At 36.8% G+C, this 20,078-nt stretch overlaps 1 protein-coding gene across 1 annotated transcript in view; it reads right to left on the reverse strand.

The window, feature by feature from the left end:
- Nucleotides 1-1,296: 1,296 nt before the first annotated feature.
- LOC117330933 (Fanconi anemia group D2 protein-like) overlaps nucleotides 1,297-20,078 on the reverse strand; it is a 42,892-nt gene continuing 24,110 nt past the window's right edge. The window contains exons 26-41 of the mRNA XM_033889505.1: nucleotides 19,594-19,714; nucleotides 18,372-18,447; nucleotides 17,542-17,627; nucleotides 16,980-17,061; nucleotides 16,051-16,167; nucleotides 15,010-15,257; nucleotides 13,559-13,672; nucleotides 11,730-11,857; nucleotides 10,859-10,958; nucleotides 9,434-9,650; nucleotides 7,397-7,468; nucleotides 7,102-7,140; nucleotides 6,297-6,446; nucleotides 5,329-5,475; nucleotides 4,083-4,184; nucleotides 1,297-3,501 (exon numbers count right to left, since the gene is read on the reverse strand). Coding sequence (XP_033745396.1) covers nucleotides 3,421-3,501; nucleotides 4,083-4,184; nucleotides 5,329-5,475; nucleotides 6,297-6,446; nucleotides 7,102-7,140; nucleotides 7,397-7,468; nucleotides 9,434-9,650; nucleotides 10,859-10,958; nucleotides 11,730-11,857; nucleotides 13,559-13,672; nucleotides 15,010-15,257; nucleotides 16,051-16,167; nucleotides 16,980-17,061; nucleotides 17,542-17,627; nucleotides 18,372-18,447; nucleotides 19,594-19,714 — 1,880 coding nt within the window. The 3' untranslated portion in view covers nucleotides 1,297-3,420. The remainder of the gene's footprint in view (nucleotides 3,502-4,082; nucleotides 4,185-5,328; nucleotides 5,476-6,296; nucleotides 6,447-7,101; nucleotides 7,141-7,396; nucleotides 7,469-9,433; nucleotides 9,651-10,858; nucleotides 10,959-11,729; nucleotides 11,858-13,558; nucleotides 13,673-15,009; nucleotides 15,258-16,050; nucleotides 16,168-16,979; nucleotides 17,062-17,541; nucleotides 17,628-18,371; nucleotides 18,448-19,593; nucleotides 19,715-20,078) is intronic.

The raw sequence follows: 20,078 nt of genomic DNA on the forward strand, positions 1-20,078 counted from the left end.
ATTTTTGCAGAATCATCCGTTTTGAAAATAGTATAGTTAAAGAGGTTCACAAATAAGCCCTCCCAAAACTTTAATACTAAACTTTTACACTAGGGAAGGGGGTTTATTTGAGGATAAATACAGTATTCAACTTTTACACTAGGGTAGGGGCTTATTTGAGGATAAATGCAGTATTAACCTTTTGCACTAGGGGAGGGGGCTTATGCTTGGGGGTAAATATTGTACTTAACTTTTTCACTTGGGGAGGGGGCTTATTTGAGAATAAATATGGTAATACAACTTTTTTTAACTAGGGGAGGGGGCTTATTTGAATATTCAAATATGGCACAACCATTTCACTAGGGGACGGGGCCTATTTGAGGATAAATTTGGTACTATTTTTTTCACCATAAAGGTTTTATTTGAGAGTAAATATGGCACTATCTTTATTATCAGAGGAGGGGGCTTTTTTTAGGATAAATACTGTACAAGTCTAACATTGAACTAATTGTATACAATAGGATTATTGCTGGCACCGATGCTTTTTCTATTGTCATAGGAGTTGGTACGTCCATTTTTCACTGCTACCCAGTACATACTCCCTTCTTGTCAATATTTCTATTCAATAGCAAGAGGCCCAATGGACCTGTATTGCTTACCTGTTTTGTAGCTTGAGAAGTGAAGATTTTGACCTTAAATTAATGCCCACTGTATTCTGTAACTGGTTAATGTCAGGGATTTTGATATTCAGGGAGACAGAATTTAACATTTGACACCGGAGACATCAAATGTTCATCAAGGTCATTTATTTGAGGAAACTTCATAGGCCTTCATCTCAGCATGTATTTGGCAAAATATTATTGACCTTGGGTCTCTTGGTTTTTGAGTATTAGTCGTCCAAATAATTTTCATGCATTTGACCCCCATGACCTTGAAAGTAAGCCACAATCATTAATCTTTGGCCTTTTGATTATTGAGAAGTTGTTTGAAGGGAAAAGTTGACGGATGTACATCACACCATGGCATAAGCTCGCCTTTGACGTTATAAGTAACTCATGACAATCAAGTTTATTCGTATGGCAGTAAAGTTTTAAATAGTTATCTAGAAAATATCTGTTAAGACATAAATGCCCCTGCTGCCACTTGATACACCGAAATAGAAAAATTCGCTAGTTTTATTGCATTGGGACGGGACAGGATGGGATGGGATGGGATGGGAAAGGACAGACATGGATAACACTATATGTCCCCCCCCCCCCCCCCTTTCATGGCGAGGCATGCAAAATATAACAGACTATAACAGACTCTATTTATGTGTAATACTTAACATGTTTATTTTAACAATATAAACATGTGAATACATTTACATATGTAATCACCATGCATAATCAGAAAACATCGGTCAGATCAAACTGAAAACTTCTCAAATCTGTAAACCAATCACAGTAAATGTGGAATAGAGAAAATTCAAGGATTTTTTTGCATAAATTACAGTAAATGAATTTTCTACTCCAAAATCCTGATAAAATCTTAACAAAACAAAGGATATAACAAATACATATATGTGTATAAGTAGGAATTTACATGTGAGGATGAAAGGAGCCCAAAAGTAACACATTATTATGGATAGCGATATAAAACGTCTTTGTGCTAAGACTGACTACCGTATAAGGTGAGGCCATCGCCTGTTCTGTCTGACATACAAATATTTCATAAGGAAGCACCTATTCTAAACAATAATGTCAATTTTGACATGGTGATAGCAGCAGGGCTTTTTTCTCAATGGGTTGGGATGGGGGTCTTTTTGTCTCTTTTTGGGAAGAACATTGGTGAATTGGGAAAGATTTTTCAGGAGTAACCAGAAAATTTCGGGATTTCTGCTTTAAAATGAAGTAATTTCAGTTGGGAATGGGGCCCATTAACGGCCCCAAAAAGCCCCCAGAAAAAGCCCAGAACAGTCAAATAAAAATTAGCACTATTATTTTATATACCAACAAAAACAGTATGTAAGTGGTGACATTTTCATTTTAAAGTGTTATACACCCTGTTTCCTTATCATACATTCCTAACAACAACGCAATATACCCTTGTTCCAGATTTAAATAAATAATCTAAATGTGCGTAGAAATTCATGATAAGTCATGATATGAAAAACTCCCCGATTTATCCTGATATTAGCTTTATGTTAGCACATCTCCTGCGTGATTAGTAAGTTTTCACTGCAGAAGGCTGTACATCACTTCTTCAGTTCTACAGGAAATTTTGTACACTATCTTCAATTGAAATACTTGGTTGTATAAGACAGCTTGAAGGATCTACCAAGGACACAATACAGGGTAGGTACATTTCTATTAGAACGTAAAATAAGGTACAGTTAGTGATGCTAAGATGAGAATACAACACAAATTGCACTGCACTTCATAGAATCACTTGTACTGTACTATTTCAGTCCTGTGTACTGTATTATTTCAGTCCTGTGTACTGTATTATTTCAGTCCTGTGTATTGAATTATTTCAGTCCTGTGTACTGTACAATTTCAGTCCTGTGTACTGTATAATTTCAGTCCTGTGTACTGTATAATTTCAGTCCTGTGTACTGTATAATTTCAGTCCTGTGTATTGAATTATTTCAGTCCTGTGTACTGTATAATTTCAGTCCTGTGAACTGTATTATTTCAGTCCTGTGTACTGTATTATTTCAGTCCTGTGTACTGTATTATTTCATTCCTGTGTACTGTATAATTTCAGTCCTGTGTACTGTATTATTTCGGTCCTGTGTACTGTATTATTTCAGTCCTGTGAACTGTATTATTTCAGTCCTGTGTACTGTATTATTTCAGTCCTGTGTACTGTATTATTTCATTCCTGTGTACTGTATAATTTCAGTCCTGTGTACTGTATTATTTCATTCCTGTGTACTGTATAATTTCAGTCCTGTGTGCTGTACTATTTCAGTCCTGTGTACTGTATAATTTCAGTCCTGTGTACTGTATAATTTCAGTCCTGTGTGCTGTACTATTTCAGTCCTGTGTATTGAATTATTTCATTCCTGTGTACTGTATAATTTCAGTCCTGTGTACTGTATTATTTCATTCCTGTGTACTGTATAATTTCAGTCCTGTGTACCAGTTAAGTCCAAATTCTGTGATATTCACCCAGTCACAAGTGGAACATTTAAATACTGTCGAATGACATGAAGACAAGAAATAAAATGCACTCTTGTAAACTGAACTCAAACAGATTACACATCATCTCATTATACTTGAATTTGTCCTCCACAAATCATTCTTGTCTGATCACAGTCCTCAACTTGACACTAAGACACACCAGTCTTGTCCAATTGTCACATGTTTATCAATCATTCCACGTTTTTGTAGTGGTTCAAATATTTTTTCTTATTCCTTCCTTGTTCTTTTATTTTTCCCCAGAGTTGTCTGCCCTTTAAAATATTTCGCTACAAGACTCGTTATCACTGTTTTCCTTGGTTTGGTCACTGCCAGCCTCACTTTGGTTATCCATTTCCTGTAAAGAAGGTGTTTGAAAATTAATTCATCATAATATAAATGACTAAAAACATCTCTACCTAGATGCCATCTGACTTGTACGTCAGTACGAAGAGTCAGATGAATAGAACCAAATATTAACTTGCCTAACACCAGGAGATATTCTGATAGAGTCACATACCAGTCCCATGGTGGAAACATTTGCAGGTACTTTTGATAATCTGAGTCTAGATTTTCACTTTCATTCTAGCTTCAATCATAGCTATCGCCTGCAATGTCTGTCATACGGCCTGAGAGGGTATTTTAATTTATCAAACAGAAGGATAGTTGTATATGTAATTTTACTATAAAAGAAACTGTTGAGATTGCAGTCTTAGTTGTAAAAGGGCCATAACTCTTGATAGAAAAAACATATCAATGGTATAATATGCTCAACCTAACACAGTGTTATTTTACATATGCTTTGTCTGGAAAAGGGTCGTTCAGAAGTAAATATGATAGAGACTGATGGAGACAGATGCCAAAAATTAAGAACGCTGACATAAAAACTGCAACAGTAGCAAGCTCTGTACAAAAAAAAATAGGACTTGCAGGACATACCACATCACTTTCCTCCTCCGGGACAGTTTCCTCTTCCTCTTCATCGCTCTCGTCGTCATTTCTCTCCTCCACAACTGATGCCTGGGACAGTATCTCCTCGCCCTGTTTAAGGAACAAACTTAAATAAATCATGTATTAACAACGAAAAAATTCTACAGTAGACATTTTAAAGAGACAGTTATACTTCAAAGTTTATAAACATTTGTCTTCAGATATTACGTCCACCTTAAAAAAATTAAGCCAGTTATCAATTGATACCAGAAGATTTTTGCTTGCATTCCTTCAACAAGAGGTCCATGGGGCCTGCACTGCTCACCTGGATATTTCATTGATTATGGCAATGTTAAATTGCAAATACTATTACCGGTCGGCCTCTCAGTAGCATGCAATGCACTCAACACATTCCTTTAACTAAGATTCAAGGCCAATTAATTTGAAAAGCACCCAAGGTACTTCCCTGCCCTTCCAGAACCAAGGGAAGGAATTATACGATCCATTGCTTATACGTAACTAGTTCCCCAGTCATCCAAGGATGCTTCAAAATAAATACGGACCAAATCCTTCCATGCCTACAGAAGATAGATCGTAAATAATTTGCTATCTTTACCCTCTGTTGCATTCCACACCTCAGGATCTTGGGGTAGGGTTTCGGCGTTTTGGGAAATTGGAATTTTTCTTTATACAGAACTGGAAAATTTTAAGTTGACCAATCTCCAGATAGTCGACAATGGCCAAAGTGAATTTCTGTTGTAGCTCATCATTATATGTAGCAAGCACTTTTGGTGAGAAAATACTGAAGTCTGATTTACTATGGAGAACAATCTATATTGCTGAAATCCATGTTATATTTAAGTAACAGTGACCTTGACCTTTGACATTTACCTTCAGAAACAAGGTATTTTCCAATCAAAACATTTTCCAATAGGGAAGCTGACTATGAAGTATGAGTTTGACTTTCACTCTTGAAATATTATCTTGATCAAGTGGGCTCAGCAAGTTTGCTGGATCAAAGGGAGCTCAAAAATACGGTAACAAACCCTTTGTTTAAAACACCCCAATCAATGATAGTCAACAATGATGAAAAAAAACTAAAATTGAAATCATTTTCATTTTGAGCTACATGTTATATCATGATTAATGGCAGCAGATATAGTGTTTAGGGTTATTTTATAGACTCTATACAAACTCAGACGTTTGTTCCAACATATTCAAGTTCACCAATTTAAACAGAAACACGGTGCCCTACCTTGAGGTCCCTGTTTTTCAGGTTGCCGAGCCAGAAAGCCTCTAGACACTTGTTAACCGTCAGCATCACCTTGACTCTATAGACAAATGCTTCTAAACTTTTCTTAAGGAATGGCACTTGATTGGTCAATGCCAGGTCCTTCATAATCTGTAAAAAAAAATCATAAAACATGTAAACAAATATATATTTGAAGCTCCTTTTAAATGGAAAAAACTATTCTAAAAAGTTCTTAAAAGTAGCCCTTGGTAAAAACAGTCTCCTCCGCTAGGGGCATATCATGCATTTTAAGATTAACATCAGATAATAATGTGCATATGACAGTTTAATTCCAAACTCTTGACTTTAGCCGTGGGCGAGAATGAAAGTGTACTGACATTTGAGTGACCATGTACTGACATTTGAGTGACCATGTACAGACTTTTAAGTGACCGTGTACAGAACTTTGAGTGACCATGTACTGACCTTTGAGTGACCGTGATCTGACCTTTGAGTGACCATGTACCAACATTTGAGTGACCATGTACTGACATTTGAGTGACCGTTTAGACATTTGAGTGACCATGTAATGACCTTTGAGTGACCGTAAACTGACCTTTGAGTGACTGTGTACTGACCTTTGAGCGACCATGTACTGACCTTTGAGTGACCGTGTACTGACCTTTTAGTGACCGTGTACTGACCTTTGAGTGACCGTGTACTGACCTTTGAGTGACCACACATATGATGTAGTGACCGTGTACAGACCTTTGAGTGACCGTGTACTGACCTTTGAGTGACCATGTACATGTACCAACATTTGAGTGACCATGTACTGACCTTTGAGTGACCATGTACTGACCTTTGAGTGACCGAGTACTGACCTTTGAGTGACCACACATATGATGTAGTGCCTGTGTACTGACGTTTGAGTGACCGAGTACTGACGTTTGAGTGACCGAGTACTGACCTTTAGGTGACCGAGTACTGACCTTTGAGTGACCACACATATGATGAAGTGCCCGTGTACTAAGCTGTAGGTTTTTAAGAAGACTCTGGACATCTTCCCGGTGCGACCTAAATAAGTTGTCCAGTAGCGGCATTCCCTGTCGGAGAAAAATATCCAGGAACTGTCGCCCACACTGAAACGAACATCGAGTGTCATTAAACATTGGCACAAGCATTAGTAATCAACAAACATCAGCTATTGACAAACATCAGGGCTAAAGATAAACATCAGCAATCCATGTTGTATTGATTTTATGACTTTTATATATTTATGAAAGAATTACCCTGATATCAATGTTTGGTTTTGTATTTAATGTCCTATCAACAGCTACAGTCATTTTAGGATGACTGATTTATAGGTTAGGTGTGTGTGTATCTAGTGTCCCAAGATAACATCTCCACAAACTAATGATTAATTAAACAATGGAATGACATCTCTACTAACTACTGATCAATTAAACAATGGAATGAATATGTCTGATATGTACCAGCAGTAAAATCGGATACATGTGTTGTAATATTCCCTTTAAATTGAGAAAAATATTTGAAAATATATACAAATGCATCTAAATTCAGATCTCATTCATTTCTGTCCAATTTGTAAAGACAATGAAATTCTGTTAAGTTTCTGGCATCTACAAGGAAGACTAGAAAATGAAATAAGTCCACATTTATGTAAAAATGTATTTTTTTCTTCTTTCTTGATTTATATTTGAATTTCATTTAAATTGAAGATTTTTAAAATCCAATGTAGTAACATATGGACACTTAAACACATGGTTTTCATACCTTGAGAACTGTTCCTAAGTTGATTCTTCCATCAAAAGCCTAAAAATCAAAATATCACACAAAATATGAAATTAAAGCTATAACCATGCGATTAATGGAAAATGATGGAAATTAAAAATGGTGAAAGTTATAATCTTAAAATATTTACACAGTCCATGCATTCTTGTTTTTGAACCTTTGATTCAGGTTTGTTAAAAAATAATTTAAATTATTTAAAATTGAGAAAAGAAAATTATGCAATTGGTACACTTTAGAAAAGTTAAGATGGAGGAATGTCCGTTTTTTATGGTCTTACTTTGATGAGGTTGACCATAATGTGTAATATCCGAACTGCTTGGTTCCATCTCAACAGGCAGTCAAGCTTCATCTAGAAAACATATCAAAATTGGATGAAGTAACCAAAATGTCACCAAAATGTCACCAAAATGTCACACCTACCAATTAAACTGACAACATATGGCATCGATAACATTGAACATTTTATTTTGACACAGGCAGACAGGGTTTTATACTCCAAGATATTTTTGTTTTCCATTTTCTTCATTTAGAGCAGGGACGTAAAACATTTATACTTATTATCAGAGGGCAGAGACCAAAATGTCACACCTTTCAAATAAACTGACAACATATCTCATCCATAATATTAAACATTTTATTTTAATGCAGGCACTCAACATACTCAATTTTGTTTTTAATTTTCTTCATTTAAAGAGTTAAAAACATTCATACTTATTATCAGAGGGCGGAATATTAGAGCAGTTTCTCAATTTACATTAAAACCTCTCTTTATTTTCGTAACATATAAATTTTGACAAAATTACAAAAATATGTTGAATGATTGCATATATACCCTATATGGGAATCTAATACCATAGTTTTTCATAATTGCAATTAAACCCGGGAAACTACCCACAACCATTACTCTCAAAGTAGGGTGGGTGACCCGACCCGATCGTAATTAACTTTTTCTATACTTATTCAAATTTCGTGGATGCTACCAGAAACGACAGTGGGGATGGTCCTATGCACATTTCACTTTACCAAGCACGTGACTGTCACTGCCAACATAAATAAAAAGTTTTATGACTGTGTGGTGCTTATGATATCAGTATTTTACCATTTATTTGCTGTAATCTATCGTATGGAACGAGTAGAAACTTGTTTACTGGATATCTTCATGAATATCCAGCAAAATAGTTCGAAAAAAAGACAGAAGTATATTGATCTGTTAACTGTGTTGTTCATGTGTAATTTTTTGCTGCATGCAAATAAATTTTTCGGTGCATGCACAAGTTTAACATATTCTCATTTTATTTTGACAATAAACATAAATGAATTGTTGGTATTTAATCATTTTCAATAGTTTTATCATGTTTTTCTTGTCAACAATTCCCCAGAAAATGAAATCCGTGTCAACCATTTTGTTGTCAGTGTAACCAACTCGGCAAAAACTAGCCGATTTCCGATCATTGGATAATTTCAACAAATAAATATGCTTAAATGCATGAAATTACTTTTCATCATTCTACTTTTTATCCTCACTATTTGCTAAATACACATCACGTTTGTCAATTCCTACATACAACTATGCTTAACCGGCGAGTAGCATGAATGTTTTTTGCAATGTCTTACGACAGCACAAAGGAATAAAGGCTTGTTTACCGCAATATCTCAAGATGCCATGGATACGGGAACTCTTCTGCATGGAAGGTGTTAAATGCATAATTCTAACATCCTAAGTATGTCTAGACAATTCCATTCGTGAAGTTTATTGATTACATCATTTTTGGTTCTGAAGATGAAGACCAGAAAATGTCAAATGCCTAACCCCAATGCATCCCATGTAGGACGGAACAAAAGTGACTCAGATTAAGAACAGAATGGGGATGAGAGGAGTGTAACAGGATACGACAGGACAGGGCAGGACGGACAGACATGGGTAACACTATATAGCCCCTCTTCCCCTCAATGGTGGGGCATAAAAAACAAATTTGTCGAATTTTTCCTTTTGTGTTAATTCTCAGCAAAACAACGGTATGTTGTGGCCCCAATTTCCATATTATTGTTATCACAGGTTAATAAGTTGGAAACTAGCTCTGGTGAGGAATAAAAGGTGATCATGATCACAGGGGCTTGGCACGATTTTATAAATGATAGTTCATATATAATGATCATGATCACAGGGGCTTAGCACGATTTTATAAATGATATTTCATATATATGTATTATAGTGACTTTAATACATATATATATATGGACTATCATTTATAAAATCGTGCCAAGCCCCTGTGACCATGACAGATCACAGGACACCTTGTCCTAGTTAAGCTACCTCTCTAGTATCTGTCTGTTTTACAGGTGCGATTATCTTCAGGCAGACAATCAGTTCGCAGAACATCATCCTGTAGTACACGGAAAACGAGTGTTTGGTCAAAGTCGGGTAAAGATCAGAGCTGCCATTTTTGTCTGTCTCGAGAAGTTCCGTAATCCCTTTGGTTGCTATGGTTTCCACAGATGACAGAGAATCTTCGGAACAACTAAGGTAGGTTCTGAAAGTGACAAAATTTTCTTCAGGTGAAAAATAACATATAGAGAATAGATTTTCTCATTACATTGTACATCAGGTATAAAAAATACTGGTATGAAGAATATCATTTCAATGTTTTGTTCCAGATCACATCTGAATCTCCTTTTCAATATAAATAAACAATTAAGAGTTCAATACAAGAGGATGGAGACACAACATTTCAGAAGGAAGTGAGTTGTAGCAATCCAGACAAATCTGCCGTGGATACATATGTATACACGAGGTATCACCAAAAAAAAAAAAAACTAGGTAATGAATGCATGAAAACGGTGAGCCAAACACAAAGATTCATTCAATGGTCCAATTTATTGAAGAGAAAACTTTATCGATGAGTGAGATTTGTACCTCATGTTACATGAGGATTGCTTCAACGTGAGAAGGGACATTTGAGGGACATTTTTACGTGAGTTTTTGGTGTCACGAAAGTGAGTTGGCAACACTACCATTGAATGAATGAATCTCAGTGTTGGACTCACCTTTTTTATGCAATTATAAGAGTTGTCAGAAGACAATAAAGCTCAACGATCTGGTTAAAATTCAGAACTAATTTTGAAAAGTAGGTCAAAGGTCATGACCAAGGTCAGCAGGTCTGCCAAATGCAACAGCAATGGAAAGCAACACATATATGTGAAATACCTAACTTGTATCCTCATTAGAATTGTCACAAAAGCTGTTTACGGATGACACCAATACCAAGGGTATAGCAAAACCTCCCCTGTAATTTCGATCAAATCTGGAATCCAAAGTTATAATAAACTTTTTGGATCCAAGCACAGAAAACAAGCATGCTGGGTATTGCTAAAGCAGTACATGTTCCCTAACGGCCCCAGCTAAAAATAGTAACAGTGACCTTGACCATGACCCAAACACCCTGAAACTCCAATTCGATCTGTAGCTACTCATACTGAAGTTACACACCAACTTTCACCAACATAACTTGAAGCATGGCTGAGAAAAGTTCAGAAAATTGAGAGGATGGACTGACAGACAGACAGATAGATGGGGAGGAAACCTATAGTCCCCCCGGTTTCACTCGTAGGGGACTAATAAAACAAAGGCAAATGGATTCCAAGAGAATAGGTGAATATGTTCTGTACGGAAATGTTGTGTATCTTCTATATAACCAAGACAACAAGGTTTTCTGATGGCTGATACCTCTACAATCCTCACCTGATCACAAACTGCAGATTCTCGTTGTGTTTTGCTCCCTTCTCCTTCTCACCGTCTGTTCCCAGCCATTCTCGTTTCAGGAACTCCTCTGACAGCGTCACTGCCATCACAGGGTAAAGTATATCATCTTGAAAACTATAGAATACTTTCAATATATAGGTTTTGAGTAAGGTGAAACCTGACTTTACTGACACTGTATGGGACTGAGTCAATGTGTGAGATATGACAGATGTCATCGTTGCCAATGACAGTATGTCACTGTTCTAGTGGACATTGAAATAGTCTAGATATCTAGATAGGTCAGAGGAACACCTATGAATAGCTCAGAAAAATTGAACATAGAGAAATCTTTAAATATCTATAAATAGTTCAGATGGAGACACCAATAAATAGTTCAGACATAGACACCTATATATAGTTAAGACATAGACACCTATAAATAGTTCAGACAGAGACATCTATAAATAGTTCAGACATAGACATCTATAAATAGTTCAGACATAGACACCTATAAATAGTTCAGACAGAGACATCTATAAATAGTTCAGACAGAGACATCTATAAATAGTTCAGACAGAGACACCTATAAATAGTTCAGACATAGACACCTATAAATAGTTCAGACAGAGACATCTATAAATAGTTCAGACAGAGACATCTATAAATAGTTCAGACATAGACACCTATAAATAGTTCAGACATAGACATCTATAAATAGTTCAGACAGAGACATCTATAAATAGTGCAGATATCTATAAATAGTTCAGACGGATATATACCTATAAATAGTGCAGATATTTATAAATAGTTCAGTCGGATATACAATTTTACCTATAAATAGTCCAGGTATCTATAAATAGTTCAGACTCACCTATTTTGGTTTGAAGGTCGTCAGTGTTGGCTTTGTCCGCTAGAGAAATGAGCACCTTGAGTAATGTAACAGCTGTGTTCAATTTTGGCACTGTACTCGCAAAATTTCCTATATACTGGTAGGACGTTCTACAATGAACATAAGATAATAATACATAAATACCAGAAGTATACAAAGATAAATCTTACAGCATCATCAACACTGTTATTCCACTAATACTGCCTCAGTGGTTCAAGTCATATAAATCAGGGCTCAAAGTGGTGCCTATTTTAGTGGCCATGGTGCCTTAAAGTCACCATTGGCGACCAGTTATTGACCAATAAGGCGCCTGCATGGCCACTAAAAATTAGATAAATTTGCGATTTGGTTAATTTTTCAAAGGTTGTACATAGTCAATGCTAAAATGATGTTCACAATAGAAAAAGTTACAGAGAGATTTTATACTGAACTAAAGAATCAAAAGATTTTTTTTTTTTTAAATGTAAGACAACTTGGCTGGGCGACTAACTTTTCCATTTGGCGCCTAGATTTTATGACTTGGTAGCCAAACAGGCCACCTGCTAAAAATACCCATTTTGAGCCCTATAAAGTAACTCATTATCATGTTCAAAACTATTATGAACTGTAGTACAACAAAGTTTTAAAGTCTAAAGCTGAAAGAAAGAATTAACTTGAAGCTCAGGCTGCATGGATACTACTGGACCCAAAATGTGTGTTCCTATGTCAACAGTGCTGTGACTCACTTCCTTTACTTGATGAAGCCTCACCTCAATTCTGAAGTCCATACATAAAATACTTTATTAGTGGTTAAGGTATGCTATGGGAACTGATATATCATATGACATTTCCGTAATTATGATCAAGATCAGTGGTCGAGTAGAGGTCACAGTGACCTTGATTTTAGTATGTGACATACCGAAATTTCTAGGTTCCAAGTTTGACATAAGGACACAAAACAGTAACTTAGATATGCTCCTTAACTTGTCAGCACAGACAGATGGACAGACGGACGGACACGCAATGAGAATACTATATTCTGAAGTTGAAGTGACATATGTAATGTAATAATGTAATTATTCTTAGAAAGTTTGTTACGGAAGAAGCTTTATTTGGGCTTATTTACCAGTAAATTTTCATGATTCACAGAAATTCTGCTTATAGGCTTGTCACTATTGTTGAGAATCGGTAAAAATTTAACATCGATGATCGGACATAATCTGTTTAACAGTGTAAACTGATCAATTATTGATTATTAATCAGTACCGTTACATAATCCTTTAAACAAATCCCCCCCCCCTCCCCATTTTGATTTCATACTAGCTTTACTCCATGCAGTTTTGTATCTTTTTTTGTTTTGTTTTTGAAATTTTTTATTTTCTTCCATACATATGCATACATGTAGCAATACATAATATTGGTGTATATTTAATTGTAACAATTACACTTTTTCATACGCTTAATAAAAATTCGCTCATCAATACATGAAGTATACCTCAGATGCAGTTTCGTCCCAATACATTAAATCGTGCAATCGTATAAAATGAAAGTGTTCATCACGATATCATATTATCTCATTGTGTAATGTGGCTGATAGAACAACAGTTTTGTATCTTTATCATACCATTTCATCCCTCCCCCCCCTCCCACCCCAAAAAAAACAGTGATCCTTATAAAGTTGTTCAAACACTATTCTCCCTGCCTTAAATGTGTGCCTTGAAATGTTTCTTCCAATACCAGCCATTAACTACCCGATAGTCGATACCCTTCCTGTACAACTCACTTGACCAGATCATGTAGACCTATCTGAGTACCCTTCCTGTACAACTCACTTGACCAGATCATGTAGACCTATCTGAGAGGCTGTGATTGACTTTATCCGAGCCACCAGGATTCCCAGGGCCTCCTTTAAAAGAGCTTTGTTTTCAGTCATCAAGAAGCCATTCCTGTAAAGCAAAACATTAAAGAATTCAGGAACAAATATGTTTCAATGAAACATCAAAGAAATTCTAATAGCATTAAATTAGTTTGAAAATGAGTCTTTAAGCCCTAAACAATCTTAATCTATATTTATTAAACCTTTACAGGAATGATGAACAAGAGGCTCATGGGCATTAACGGTCATCTGACTCTAAAGACCTTTGTACTCTTCTAGTATACATACTCATTAGAGAGTATAGTTGTACTGTTGGCCATGGTAGCCATATTGATATTTGGACTGACCAGAAAAATAACAACACTTGGTCAGGACCATCTAAAGATAATTGTAGCTAAGTTTGAGCTGAATCCCACAATTTGTTTCTGCATGATTTTGCCACAGCGTCACTCCTAGACCTCTAATGAATGTATAAACCAAATTAGAAGGGCAAGAGGTGTATACTTTTGGACTTACAAGCTTTCCAAAAACTTACCCCAAAAATTCTAAGTTTTGGGGTGGGACGCCGACGCCAACGCCGAGGTGACAGCATTAGCTCTCGGTTACTCGTAACCAGTGAGCTAAATAGGTGTTGTTTCTCGGTTCAGAAAAATCATGATTGTGCAATCATGTTACAAAATGGCCACCATGGCTGCCACGTATAAGATTTTATGAGGCCGGAAAATAACATTTTGTGGGCTCCTCTTCTTTAACATCTTCACCAATTTCCAACTGAATGGCACCAGTGGAAGTGAAGAAGTTTAAAATTTGTTTTTCAAGATGGCTGCCATGGCGGCCATCTTGGATTTTGGACAAACCTAAAAATAATTTTGTCAGGACAATCTCGGGATCATTTCAGGTAAGTTAGAGCTGAATCTCACTGGTGGGTAGCTTGAAATGTGAAAAGTTTACGCACGGCAGACCCTTCGGGTCAGATGACCTAAAAATGCTGGGACCAAACAATAAAGCCAGAATAGACAAGAGATCCGGGTTAGACAGGGCTCAGATTTGGCAAGGTATACTTTAAATGTTTTGGGGTTTTGAGATGAAAGACAGAGTTATCTCCCATACAAGCTGGTATATGGCTATTCAGTATTTATGATCTGCCATATATTTCATGTTAAAGCTTTTTCTCCCAGTAAATGAAGTTATTATGTAATAAAACAAAAACCTAATTTCCAAAAAAAACACCAAAAAACAACTAACAAATAAGACAGGAAATCAACACCACCATACAGGAAGAAAAGCATTTGGGATGTAATTTGAAATGTAACACTGTGAATTTGTCTCAAAAGTTTGGTTTATTGAATGAAGATACAGTGTATCAAAAGCACTGTATTAATGATTTAATATAGCAGAAAGATTTACCATGAAAATATTGTGAGAAGAGACTGCAACAGGAGATGAAAACAGGAGCCCATCAGGACAGCGTCAGGACTGTTACTTCCGGGCCCGTCGACCACGCCATCATTCTCTGCGATCATGGTCTGGAAAAAGCCACTGGCGCCCTCTAGGTGGTTACAAAGGGCAGGTAACAGCTTCACGGCCTTTACAGCGATCTTCTTAGGACAATACTGGTCCAGTTGTGAAAATCCTATGTTCTTTCCCGGTTTCGTCTGTTCAGATTAAAGATAAATTGTCTTTATTGAAGAGTGACAATTTTATCTTGTTTTTAAAACATGCTCTTCGGATTTGTAAGGGTTCTGTAAGTATACCGACTTTTATCAGTTTATCTGGGACATTTGATGGTCAATAAAATTATGTAGTCCTTTGCCTTCACCGATGACTATGGAGAATGTACTGGAGTACATATCTTAATAGCCACTGAAATATCACATAAATATTTCACTCTATTTTTCCAGTCATTTCTTTTCCTTTTGATTAATTTCTATAACTGGGAAGTTTTCATGCACTAAAATGTCAAAAAAAAAGTTACTTTTTAAAACTAGGTCAAAGATCATGGTCAAGGTCAGTAGGTCCACAAACATATTTCCAAGGGAAAGATCTTGTCACAAGGAGCATATATGTCTGATATGAAAGCCCTTTCTCATATAGTTAACATAATGTGGCCAAGATTAAAGGTTTTTAAAAGTAGGTCAAAGGTCGCAGGCTATGTTAACCAGTCCACAATGTAGGCACAATGTAAAGGTCTTGTCACAAGGAACACACATGTCAAATACCTGACCTGTATCCTCATTAGAATTGATACAACACTGTTTTATAAAAACTTTAACCTAGCTGTCTAGGGATGCTGTTAGTGGTATAGCAATACGTACCTCGCCTGGACTTCCTCCAAGCAAGCTTAAAAGTAATAATATTATGAAATAAATGGGGAAAAAATCCAATTTACATCACCATAAGGCTGAATTTAAATAGAGTTTTAAACAAGATCTCTTATTTAAGGCTGACCTTGAAGAAGGACCGTCGGGTCGATGTGGAGGCAATAAGGGTATGGCTCAGTTTACTGGCGAGATCCTCCAGTAGGAACTCGAGCTGTTTCGGCTGGATTGACAGCTCTGTGGTTGCCTTGGAAACAAAAACACACTATAGAACACACAAGCATAATCTATAAATATTATAGGAAAGGAAAAGTGAGTCTGAGGCTGAATTTAGGTACAAGTTCTAAGCAAGATCTCGTAATGTATAGAGGTTTATTTAGACTGATTATGACCTGAAATGACCTCTGTGTGGATTCAATCTCTTCCTCAGGAAACACTCTCAAGAAGGGGAGATCTTAAAAGTTTATTTCACACCTGAATCGCAACAAATCAGACAATGTGTACCTTCCTCAAACAAAACCTGGAAACCCGAGGTGGGGAGATATACATTTCACAAGAATAAAAGTAATTACTGACAAAAAGTATATTTCATCTTGAATACAAACAACACTAAAAAAAGTCTCTGAATGGTGTTGAAACTGCAAAATCAAACCAATGAATTCATTACTTGACTTTCTGGTGAATTACAATTTAATCAGCTGTCCAAAGTGCGTTCAAACTTTAGTTTCTCGGGAAACTGAGAAACAGGCTGCTCTGTGTTGTCGTAGTTGTATCCTTGGGCAAGACACTTAACCCTAATTGTTCTTGATGGTATGTGACAGACCTCCCAGTGAGGTAGTCACCTTCTACTACAAGGAAACCCTGCCCCTGTTCATAGGGCAATAAACTCAACAAACAAACAATCATTGTTGACACACCAGAGATATATGAGGTCGACAACCTGACATTTTAAAACATATCTGAATGCATTTCAGATTTTAAACTAAAAAGAAATGTCCTTCAACACTTCCATAGTACATTGGACCACAGAATTCTTTATTCTGATGACCTCAGACTGACCTTGGTGTTGAGGTCAGTGTCCAGAGCTTTGTCTACTACCGTCCCTATGTGCAAGATGGTGAAAACACTGATGTCCAGCTCCCTGTGAAATAGACACAAACAGTAGAGTTTTAAAATTTTAAAACTACGGACTATCAGTATTTGTGTTCATTTTTGTTTGAAGGAAATAGCATAAGTTACTTACCTGCTAATGAACAGAATGACCTCGGCGACTTACCTGCTAAAGAATGGAATGACCTCAACGACTTACCTGCTAAAGAATGGAATAACCTCAGTGACTTACCTGCTAAAGAATGGAATAACCTTAGTGACTTACCTGCTAAAAAATGGAATGACCTCAACGACTTACCTGCTAAAGAATGGAATAACCTCAGTGACTTACCTGCTAAAGAATGGAATAACCTCAGCGACTTACCTGCTAAAGAATGGAATAACCTCAGCAACTAAGAATGGAATGACCTCAGTGACTTACCTGCTAAAGAATGGAATAACCTCAGTTACTTACCTGCTAAAGAATGGAATAACCTCAGCGACTAAGAATGGAATGACCTCAGTGACTTACCTGAAGAATGGTCTGTAGCTGCTGAGGCTGACCACCGGTTGGTCTGAAGGTTCCGTCCCTTTGTCCACCTGTGTATCAGCTGTAGTCTGTAAAACCATCAGTAATGTTCACAGAGTTGTGTGTCGACCCAATAGAACATTTCCTCGTATCATTGTTTAAATAGTGTCAATGTCATTTGCCAAACAACAGAATACAAGATTCTACAAGAAAATGTCTGTAAGACATAAACGACCCTGCTGCCACTTGACACCCGGAAACCTCAGCAGTTCCTAAGATTAGCTAATTTGGTTTGTTTTTGTTTAACGTCCTATTAACAGTCAGGGTCATTTTAGGATGTGCCAGGTTTTGGAGGTGGAGGAAAGCCGGAGTACCCGGAGAAAAACCACCGACCTACAGTCAGTACCTGGCAACTGCCCCACGTAGGTTTCGACCTCACAACCCAGAGGTGGAGGGCTAGTGTTAAAGTGTCGGGACACCTTAACCACTCGGCCACCGCGGCCCCCTAGTTACATTGCATCGGGACGGAGCGGACATGGGTAACACTATAAGCCCCCCCACCTTCATTTCATGGCAAGGGCATAATTATTCAAATAAGATATTCAAGGAAGATAACAAAATTTTAACATCATAGGCTCCATAGAAATTATTTAAGGTCTAGAATTTTTTTCTCAACTCCAATCTGACACTATAAATCCACATTCGACTGACCACACACAGAGTCAATTTTTCTGTGATGATGTGTCATTTGGAAACTTTTCAAGAATCTTCTAAAGATGAGTACACCAATTACAACATCTTTGTAAATTGGGAAATGGATACTATCAACTTACTTTATCTAGAACTGTAGAATCTTTGCTGTTTTCATCGCTCTCTTCATCTGGCGAATTCTCTTTATCAGCCTTTTTCCTAGAAAGATACAAACACAATGTGATTCCCGACCGAAGCAAATGCTGTGTAGCTTCAATTTTAATTTTGAGACAAATTGCTGGTATTTACTGTTATCGTAAAGAGATGATGGTTGTCATTGTAAACTGAGTCTCTACCAAGACCATCAAATGTGGATAACAAGCCTTTTGGGCCTTTCTAATGCTGACAATTACAGTACATGTATATGAAGAAGAATATCATTAAGAAAAAAAATCAATCAAAAATACCAATGTTTCAAACATTCAAAAAAAAATATTTAACAAAATATTTCCAACCATTTTAACAAATTAAAGCCCCACCATACAGTCTAGACAGTCCCACCATAAAAACATCTACAGGTTGGAATTTTTTAATGAAATGTAGGACTCTGAAGAAACTTGCCCATAAACTTGAATCAACAGTTGACAGATGGACGGATGTTAGATGGTATTGGATGTCTGCTGAAATTCTACGAGCATGTAAAACTGTTTACATAGTGTAAACGTTCGAGGGGTAGTAGTGTGCAGCCAGCCAGAATCAAACCCGCGACCCTCGGCTTACTGGTCCGCCGCTCTACCGACTGAGCTAAAGGGAAATTCCCCCTGTCCGGAAGCTAGAAGGCGACCATACAACTATGTACAGTATTTACAATTAAAACCCGGCCTGCTACACTACTCCCTCCTTCAAACGTGTTCGCCCCCGAACACACCAACCCAGGTTCTATCTCCAAGGAAGCCTCTTGCTTTTACTTGGAGTGGTCTGCGGCACCAATGTAAAAGTTCAAGGAGTAGTAGTGTGCAGCCAGCCGGGATCGAACCTGTGACCCTCGGCTTACTGGTCCGCCGCTCTACCGACTGAGCTAAAGGTAAATTCCCCTAGCCCGAAGCTAGAAGACGACCATACAACTATGTACAGTATTTACAATTAAAACCTGGCCTGCTACACATAGAATCAATTTTTACACTGGAGTCTATATTTCATCAAATACATATACAATTTTTACACAGGAGTCTATATTTCATCAGATACACATATCCGATTTTTACACTGGAGTCTATATTTCATCAGATACACATATCCGATTTTTACACAGGAGTCTGTATTTCATCAGATACACATTTTTAATATTTTATGATTGTGACTTACTTTTTGCCTCCTTTCCGGCCCTTTTTCTTGCCCTTACTGTCTCCACTGACGGGCTGTAGGACCGGAGTTGGGCACTCGTACCAGTCAAAGTTGGCAGGAGGTGGTTTGAAATTTGGTGTGGCTTTAAATAAATGTCACATAATCTGGTAATTTTTACTGTTGGAAATATTTCAATTACCCAAAGTAACTACAATGAAAGAATTTGTCCATATTCCAACTACTGGTTAAAATTCTACTGAATATATATATGACTTGAATACAAAGTAGGTAGCTTAGCAATAGCTTATAGGTGAATTATACATGAAAAAAAAAAAAAAAATTCTGCTGAATATTTTGCTTCGAGGAACACTCACCTATGCTGACAGAATCTTAAACAGTTTTTACATTGAACTGTTCATCAGAAGATCAACCGTCTGCCCAATGAAGAAAATGGTTAACTTTTTTTCTTTATTATGTTTTAGACTAGCCCCAATATCTAATCAAAG

This window comes from Pecten maximus, chromosome 7 (assembly GCF_902652985.1).
Source record: "Pecten maximus chromosome 7, xPecMax1.1, whole genome shotgun sequence".
NCBI classification, from domain to species: Eukaryota; Metazoa; Mollusca; class Bivalvia; order Pectinida; family Pectinidae; genus Pecten; species Pecten maximus.